A 10,079-nucleotide genomic window follows, 5' to 3' on the forward strand; every position below is an offset into this window, starting at 1 on the left:
ACATCAGGACGATCAGATGTAGAAAAATATTTTTTCGGAATGTATGGGCTATGTAACGTGTAAATCCGTTGAAATCTTGAATTCATTTTTTCACGATCATCATACACTCTTCGCTTCTTTTGCCGTTCGAAAGTAAAAATTAATTAATTTATTTATTAATTATTCATAATAGTTCAACAATCATGGGCAACGATCCTGAAGAAGACCCGGACCCTATGGTCTGGATATCTTTGCTTTGATTTTTTTGTTTGGATATCTGACAAAGAAACACACATAGGGTTAACCTGATTGACCCTGCACCCAAAGTTATCCAGAAATTGGTGCCGCTATCAACAATACTTCTTAACTCTATCTGAAATTTCTTCACATAAGTATGAACTTAACGTATTTCGAATTTAGGTACCACGGGCACTTTTCCATATTTTTTAAAAAAAAATCAGTTATTTCCATCTTTCTTCCATGTATTTATCAAAATATAAGTAAAAGTCGGATGTTTGATATTTTTACTTTCTAGTGCCAAACGGAGAGAAGAAAGTATGGTAATCATGAACAAAAAAGTCCAGATTTCAATGGATTTACACGTTTCATAGATTCCTGTCCGTCTGTTCATCCTGATGTACTCTCGCCGGTGTCTTCCCACTTGCGATATTCCTATTAGCGACAGGAACTGTTAACTGTCCTATGAGCGACCGATTCGATCTGTTAACTGCTCTATGAGTCACCGATTCGTTCATTCTAAGATAATGGAAGAAGATAAGGTTCTCCCTTCTTCAACTTGTTTCATGCTAATGTGATTTAGAACCTAACAAAATGTACTATGAAAAATTTCGCTCTACCTGAATTTAATACGTGAGAATGCTCTCATTACATTAACAATCTTTTATACGTTTTTCCTAATATTATATTTTTGAATTAATTTCTATGAATACATTGGCTCTATCAAGGGGAAAACTAACTAAATACATTTAGAGTAGCTCCGCCTTTGTCTATGATTCTAATACAATTAAAAATTTCATGTTACGGAGCATAAGTTTAGATTGAACGTGTTTATGGCATAAGAAAGAAATCAGAAAGAGGTAGGGGAGCCCGAAGAAAATTTTCTATGGAGGGGTATCTCCATGGTTGCTGTATCACGTCTGGTATATCTGGTATTTAATATACGTGGTTTGCTATATTACGTATACATTTTTGTGAGCCAGGGGGGCGACCCCTGTCTTCCCATTGGGTGCCAATGGAAAAAAGGTGTTCACCACTTGAGGATATCAAACAAATCTAAAATACGGTGTATTTGAAGAAATTATTACACAAGTTACAAATCTCTCGCAGGACTTAACAGTTCATCTAGTTATAAGGGATTATTTCAGATTGCTACACGACAAGCTTTTATGTGCAAACAGGTCTTCTCGGGCTAGCAGCCAGGTGAATACTGTTATATCTTGCGACGTTTCGAGGGCTGACATCGTCTTCATCTTCAGGCGAATATGATGGTGCAGAAACAGAAACAGAAACAGAAAAGTTAAAAATAAGGACGCCCCTCGGGAAAGCCCGCGCCCTGGATAGTGGGTAAGGTATCAACCAACATTCTACATGCCTCTCCCCCATGCAATTAGTAGCCTAAAGCTGCTGTCGGTGGGTATGTCTCGCGGTTTCTATCTTTTCGGAAGACATTTACTCGCGTATCTGTAAATAAAGTGTAAATAGAAAGAAAGAAGGGTAAAATAGAATATAGGAAAGCGAGAAAGAAGATTTTATTGTCTTGATAGAGGGATAAAAACCTGGAAGCCAGGAAAAAAACCCTGTGTCGGTCATGCTGCATGCAATAGTATTTACATGACAAAACCACTTGAGAAGGGTGGTGAAAATCCATGTAAAAATGTCTGTATTAATAAATTAATAAGTTATATTTTAATTTAAATTACTAAAACCTATCTGTATATGTTAAGCTATCTGTGTTGTCTGTATTTGGGAGGTGTTTTGTTAGTAGGGAAGACTGTTATTTTTTCAAACATGCAATTTCCTTATTCATGGGCCATTGTCTGTGCTGAGTCGTCATCGGTTTGCAGGCTGCAGCTACTTCCTCCCCTGTGTTTCTCCTCTGCTGCTTCTACTGCGTGTAGGTTGAGGATGTACTTCCGGACTTCTTTGGATTGCAGTGTTGAGTGCGGCTACTTTCTCCTTGATTTTTTGTGCATATGTTGGTTTCGTGATGTGAAGGTGTCCTGTTGTTGTAGTAAGAGCGTTAATTGTTTTTCCAAAAACTTTTTTGGTGGCTATTTGTATTGCGCTTAACATCCTATGGTGTTCCTTCTGTGGGCTTGAGATGGTCAATACTGTAGTAAGCCAGGTTATCATTTGGTTGGTTGCTGCTTCAATTGCTTCTTTTAGATTTTCTTCTGTTGTATCTGATTGTTCTGGTTCTATAGCTGATGGGATCTGATGTTGGCTGCGCTGGTCCTGAAAAGGGCCAGTAGGCCTGGCTGGTCGTGCTTCTGTTTCGAAGGTAATGTTTCTTATTCTTTGTTGGATATTGCCTTTTGGTCTTGATGGGCAGTTGCTGCTTCCCGTTCTGTGGTTACTGGTTTTACATGTAGCGCAAAAATTCTTATTTATGGGCTTTCCACAATCTTCTTTATGAGTGTTACCACACCGGAAGCAAACACGTTGGGAATTGCACTGGAATCTACGATGGCCGTACTGGTAGTAGTTCCAGCACGGCATCGGTCTTGGTTGAAGTCTTGAGTTCTCTGCTTTGTAGTGGTGGTCTTTAGTTTTCAGTCCGTAAGAAGTCAAGCGGTTTACATCATCGGCATTCTTCGAGAATACTCTTAACATTGGCGCTGGTCCTGTTGCTGTCTGTACACGAATGATGTTGGTAAACTGAATTTTCTCCTTTTTAAGGGCTGCTTTAATTTCGTTCATATCTACTGAAGTGTGTACACCTTTGATCACGCATGTGAATGTTGATTCACGTCTTGATGTTCTTTTTTCGTCTTCTTGTGGTGCTTCAACATCTTCTGCTGCCTTTCTCCTTCTGTTTTTTCTTTTCACGGTTTGGAAGTCATCCTCTTTTTTATGGCTGCTAGGCGTGTCCTCATCTTGGGGTGATGCTTCATGGTCCTCATAAGGGTCTGGTTTCTCATTTGCGTGTGATTTCTGCGTCTGGATGGTTTGGCCTTTCACCTGTATGTTTGTGTGGCCCTCATAAGAGTCTGAGCTTGGTTTTTCCACCTGCGTGTGCTTTGGTTTCTCTGCCTGTGCGGGGACTTTTGTTTTAGTTTTAGGTTTCGACGATTGGGTCTCTTCTCTGTGTTTGGTTTCGTTATGTTTCTCTAGGATCTTAGCCTTCGAGCCAAAGTCTGCGTCTTGGAATATTTTCAAGAATCTCTCTCTGGTGGCTTCAGTCTTGAAGAGCACTCTGTATGTGGTTTCTTCTATTTGGAATACATGGAATTCTTCTTTGAGTATCGTAAGACTGATGACTCTATTGAGATAGGCTTCTGTAGCTCCTAGGAACGTCTTCTCGATTGTCACTGGTGCAACTCTCTGGAACGTATCATCTGGCGGGACTGCTTCAGTGACGGTGACAACATCGATGAACTCTTCATCTTCTTCCTTCTCTAACGGTCTTCTCGTCGGTGTCTTCTTTCTAGGTCTTGGCATGGCTCTAGTAAGGGCCGGTCTTCTAGTATGAGTTAAGTTATGAGTTATGCAGGGTTTGGCGCTCTAATTTAGTGTAATATGCCACTCTAATGCTATCCCAAAGAGATAGTATTGAGTTCTTGTCAGCCGACTGTCGCCAAAGGCTGTACAACCAATATGGCCAGCGCGAAGCTTGACTCACAATAGGGGGTCCAGCCGACGGAAAACAATGCCTATTTCTTTAGGAAGCGGTGTGTGTAGTGTGTTGTTAGCTATCTTTATTTAGATAAACAGTTTTCTCTTTATGCAAAGGATGTGCAATCCTTTGTTTTCACGGCAATTCCTCGTTAACACCGCAAGGTCTTTCCGGAATGCCTATCTTCTTTCTTGAAGCTTCTCTTCATTGACGAAACTTCTCTTCTATCTTCGCAAGGCGATCAATCAATCAGCTTTGCTCCTACACTGCACATTAACTCTTCTCTAAGTATGTGATCTAGCGAAAAATTCAATTCAATATGATGGTGCAATGGAGTGTATGGAATATTTATACTCATGTATGTATGATTGGACTCATCTGATTGGTGGTTGAAATGGCGGCTTCTGATTGGTGCTTGAAATGGCGGGATATGATTGGTGTCCATGTTTTACTCAGTTGGAATCCTGTGTCTCTGTTAAGGTTCTTTTTTTCTTGTATGATTGCAACGGCTTCTTTTATCCTCCTGTCCCAAACTCTTGAGCATTTTGCTATTATTTCGGCATCTGTAAACAAAATCTTATGTTGCTGTTTGATGCTATGTTCAGCCAGTCCGGATTTTTCTGGTTGGTTTAGTCTGATGTAACTGTTGTGTTCTTTACATCTGGCTTCAATGGTTCGTCCTGTTTGTCCAATATATGACTTACCACATTCACATGGAATGCGGTAAACTCCAGGAGTTCGGAGGCCCAGGTCGTCTTTGGTTGATCGTATTAAGTTTTTATTTTTGAGATGCAGAGACAATGGAGTATCACCTATCTTTACCAGACTGCACTTCCCTCTAAAGTCTGCCAGAATTTCAAGAATCTTAAGACACACAAGTATGGCACTTGTAAGAGAACGCATACATTTCACCCGTCAGCAGCTGGACCGTACGGACCGACAGCTTCTAACAACTCACCTGGAACTAGCCGGCTGTCTCTCACCAATAGATTGGGAATGGATCGACATGTCATTCAAACAGCGTTGGCCGATATTTCACGCACCAATAGGACGATTAAACAAATTAAGAAATTCAATCGACTAAAACCATCCGCACCAACCAAACACGGAATCGAAGCTGAGAAAGTGGTCGTAAATCTCACTAATGTACCTTTGGATGAAAACACTACCAGTTTACTAAGGAAAGGGCTAAATTTTGCCATCACACCGAAGAAAATTCCGGCCATAGACATCATTGCCAGCATAGAACAAGCTGTTAGCAATCTTCCCAACGACACAGCAGAAGAAATACGTCAGGAAGCCAGCGTGGTCCTGAAAAGAGCCGTCATGCCCAGACCAAACATTAGCAAAGCCGAATGGATCGCACTTAAAGCATTAAGAGAAGACGCAAGTATCACTATTCTACCAGCTGACAAAGGAAACATCACTGTAGTGCTTTCCACATATGTCTATCAAGAGAAGATTTCACAGTTACTCCGAGATCCAGCATATACCACCTTGTCACGAGATCTAACATCTGCAGTAGAAAGAAAAACAGCCTCACTGCTAAAGAAGTCGGGACTGGACGAAGATACACGCAAACAACTTACACCACACTGCAGCATACCTCCGAGACTATATGGCTTACCAAAAATACATAAAGCAGGGATACCCCTAAGACCAATTGTTAGTGCAATAGGAAGCCCAACCTACTCTTTGGCCAAGTATCTTACAACATTACTCCAACCATACGTGGGCAAGTGTGAACACCATGTGAAAAACTCAACAGAGTTTGTAAAAGGCCTTAAGACGATGAAGATCTCTTCCAAAGATCTTATGGTTAGCTTCGACGTGGTATCATTGTTCACCAGAGTTCCGGTCAAGGATACAATACTACTTCTTGGGAAACACTTCCGGCCTGAGATATTATATCTCTTTCAACATGTTCTCACTTCAACCTTCTTCCTATACCGTGGTCAGTACTATGAGCAAACAGACGGCGTCGCCATGGGTTCTCCACTCTCACCTGCAGTAGCCAATTTTTATATGAAGCACTTTGAACATGAAGCACTGAAGAAAGCACCACTTGCACCCACACATTTCTATAGGTATGTTGATGACACCTTCACCATCTGGCCACATGGACGCAACGCCTTACAGGAATTCCTGCAGCATCTCAATAACCAGCATCCGAGTATTAAATTCACAATGGAAGTTGAACAAGATGGACGTCTACCATTTCTTGACATCATGATATACAGAAGACCGGATGGCAGCCTAGGCCATAGGGTATACAGGAAACCAACACATACAGATTTATACCTGAACGCAAACAGTTTCCATCACAAAGCTCAACGGCTTGGAGTTCTCAACACTTTAGCACATAGAGCATTTTCCATCTCCGACAAGGATTGTTTAATAGAGGAACTTAATCACCTTCGCAGCGCCATGCTACAGAATGGATACTCAATGCGAGATATAAATATGGCCCTGAAAAGGACCAGAACGAAGGACAGTGACAGCAAGGACAAAAGTGCAGAAGAAACTGTGAATGAAGAGCGGAAGAACACAATATGCCTCCCATACACCGGGAACACTTCTGGAAAGCTCAGCAGACTATTTGCCAGGTACAACATCAGGACAATACACAAGCCTCCAGCAAAAATAAAAAACTTAATACGATCAACCAAAGACGACCTGGGCCTCCAAACTCCTGGAGTTTACCGCATTCCATGTGAATGTGGTAAGTCATATATTGGACAAACAGGACGAACCATTGAAGCCAGATGTAAAGAACACAACAGTTACATCAGACTAAACCAACCAGAAAAATCCGGACTGGCTGAACATAGCATCAAACAGCAACATAAGATTTTGTTCACAGATGCCGAAATAATAGCAAAATGCTCAAGAGTTTGGGACAGGAGGATAAAAGAAGCCGTTGCAATCATACAAGAAAAAAAGAACCTTAACAGAGACACAGGATTCCAACTGAGTAAAACATGGACACCAATCATATCCCGCCATTTCAAGCACCAATCAGAAGCCGCCATTTCAACCACCAATCAGATGAGTCCAATCATACATACATGAGTATAAATATTCCATACACTCCATTGCACCATCATATTCGCCTGAAGATGAGGACGATGTCAGCCCTCGAAACGTCGCAAGATATAACAGTATTCACCTGGCTGCTAGCCCGAGAAGATCTGTTTACAATACGTCGCCAGGAAAGCTTCAATAGATAAAGCTTTTACGTATAAGTCAAAACAAGGGAGGGAAGGCAAATTAAGGAATTAGTTTACGTTTTAGTAGCTTACAATAGGGGGGAGAAGGTAGTTTAAAGATTTTGTTTACCTTTTGGATTGTTTAGAGTGAACTGCATTGTAATTGGTGGGATTGGTTGAGAATAGCCAACAGATGTAAGGGATCTCAAAAGCTGTCTTTTATCATTGCCATTTTTTTTCATTTTATTCATAGAGTCTTAGGAGATCTAAAAAGTAGATAGTTGGCGAAACTGTTACACGTTTAAGTTTTTCAAAATAAAATATATTACTGTGCTGTGCGTGATTAGATTTAAATCAAATTAAATACAAAAAACAGAGGTTTTGAAGAAAGGGGATATTACAACTGGATTTTCAATAATTACGTAGGAATATACTTTTCATGGAAATATCCTTGCTGTCTCGTTAAGTTATTTGATATGTTTTATGTCAAATCTAACTCAAAATTAAAATAAGTTTTATTTGCACTCACAGTAGAGGAAAAATATATTTGACGAACAGTATCACAGGCACGTACATATTTCATACCAAGGTTGTTCGGGCGTTAATAACGCCAGAGGCAAACATATTTTACGAGATGGAATCATATCATCTTCCATCATCTCAATGTAAATGAATCGGTCGCTCATAGGACAGATAACAGTTCCTGTCGCTAATAGGACTGTCGCTTCTGGGACTAATTCCTCTCGCCTTTAGGCCATACTGTTCAACGTATCGAGACCAAATTTAAAACTTTAGGCTTGTATGTGATTCATCGGGGGAGGGGGTTTCGAATTTCCTTCCTAACCCTTAAAATAAGGGTAGCTTACTGAAGTGTAAAAATAAAAAAAAATAGATTTTCTAAAAAAAAATGGAATTTCTTTAACAACTCCATACTGTGGTATAAGTTATTTCTCTGGAAAATAACGAGAATGGCTAGTTTACATTTGGGTCTGTTTTTTTTTTCGGACTACTTTTTAAAAAGACTGGAGTGATTTTATTTATATTTCATAAACAAAGGTTTCATTAATATCAGTATAATGTTCCGTAAATCACTTCCATGAGAACATCCACAAGAGAAGCTTACTCTTGGTGTCAGTTTTCTTCACAGTTTTGTGCAATACGATTCATTCTATTTTTTTATTTTTTTATTTTATTTTATTTTATTTTATTTTATTTTATTTATTTATTTTTATTTTTTTGATATTTTATGAATAAATATTTCATTAATAATCCTAACGATATGGTGTTAGTAATTTCTTATGGAAAGCAAATCTACAAGTGAAAGTTTACTTTTCTGTGTGTGTTTTCTTTTAAAATTTTGTTCGTATTTCACTAGAAAATGTTCCATCGATAGCTGCAGTACATTATTTAGCTTAAGGAATTGGAGCAAGAAAATTTAGTGTGGTGCCCCGTACTTTTTTCTTTCCATTGGAAAACTTAAAATTTTTTGTGTCTTCTGAGCTAAACTGTATGCTTTCAATCTGTTATAAATAATACATTAGTCAGATTTTCGTTTTTTTTAATACAGTAGGGGCCGCAGTGGCTCAGTAGTAGAGAGTTTACCACTGGTGCATTGGGTTCGATCCCAAGTGAGCTTTGCGGTGGGCAGACACCGTGTACGTCGGTTTTCTCGGGGTTCTTCCCACTTTCTTCATTTCATCATTTTATTCATTTCTCATCATTACCGTCTTCTTTGGCCTGGCCGGTATAACCATGGGGACGTAAAACTTAAAACATTTCAAAGATTTTAAATGTAATGGCAACTCTTGAGGAAGTCACATCCATAAAAATTAAACTGTTATTGCTTTTATCCAAGTAATATAAGAATTAGAATATTATGTAAGTTTCCTTAAGTTAGTTTGAAGCGATAAAAATTTAATTTTTATCGATGTGATTTCCCTTTGAAGCCACAACTGTTCTTCAGTTTTAATCCTTTTTTAAATTTATTTACTGATTGTCTTATAAACTGATACTAAAAGGTTATTCGAATGCTCTCTCTTTTTTTTTTTTAACTCAACACGATGAATAAGGTTTCTGAAATTCTAACCATCTTTTGTTTGTTTGTTTGTTTAACGTGTCACAATCATTCACTGAGGTAATGGTATTTTTGATAACGGTAGAACAAGTAAGTGGGAAGAACTGGAGAATGTCGAGCAAATCCAGCAACACGGTCTTTGCCCACCACAAAGTTCACTGGACGCGGTCTAGGATAGAACCAAGAACCCCATGCACCAGAGGTGAATGCTCTACCACTTTTTTAAATTCCAGACTCTTTAGTTTCGCGTACCACTGCTCAGAACTACTAGACTCGACATCGACACGAACACAAAAACATCGAAAACACTCAAAATTCCACTCATGCTACTACAGAGGGACTCGAATTCCCACTGTGTTTTACCTCACAAATTTTTGTGTTCTCCCATCAGGAATTGAATCCAGGACCAGGTCCACAAGAGATACACGTGCTAGCCACTAGACTAGCAGGGAGGGCTCACTGAGCTACTGCTGCTCCACAATCAATTCGTGTAAATTAACAATCTTTGTATTATCATATCATTATATTATAATTTTTAAAAAGCTGTAGGTTTTACTTTTGCAGGTTTTAAGGTCACAAATACTTATTTTTATTTAATATTTCTCGGTCATGAATGCCTGAGCTCTGGTATTTAACGGTCTTTGTTTTATTAGCTTATTGATTTTTAGACATCATACTTTCTTTCTGAAGTAATATATTCTATCCTCAAATTACTACTTGTGTGCTGGATAATTCTCAATCTGTTCTAGTTATTAAATCATCAGTCAGTTTTATTTGTATTTTCCTTGATGTTCAACGTCAAGTTGAGCTAGCCCAACTAAAAAAAATGCGCGTGAGTTAAGCGCGTTCCTCCTTAAAATCTTGATTTTGAGCATAAGTTAACTCAAGGTTTACACTGTGAGTTTGAACTGAGCTAAAGTTGTTTTAAAAATGAGCGTTTACAATCCTATATATAATCTAT

General features: G+C 38.9%; 1 protein-coding gene across 1 annotated transcript; it reads left to right on the forward strand.

Moving 5' to 3' along the window:
* The first annotated feature begins 4,624 nt into the window (after nucleotides 1-4,624).
* LOC145679084 (uncharacterized) lies at nucleotides 4,625-8,460 on the forward strand. The gene is made up of 2 exons (XM_081749679.1): nucleotides 4,625-6,557; nucleotides 8,420-8,460. The coding sequence occupies exons 1-2, from the start codon at nucleotides 4,625-4,627 to the stop codon at nucleotides 8,458-8,460; spliced, it is 1,974 nt and encodes a 657-aa protein (XP_081605805.1).
* The last annotated feature ends 1,619 nt before the right edge of the window (nucleotides 8,461-10,079 follow it).

This window comes from Thermobia domestica, chromosome 2 (assembly GCF_964235325.1).
Source record: "Thermobia domestica chromosome 2, izTheDome1.hap1.1, whole genome shotgun sequence".
Taxonomy (NCBI): domain Eukaryota; kingdom Metazoa; phylum Arthropoda; class Insecta; order Zygentoma; family Lepismatidae; genus Thermobia; species Thermobia domestica.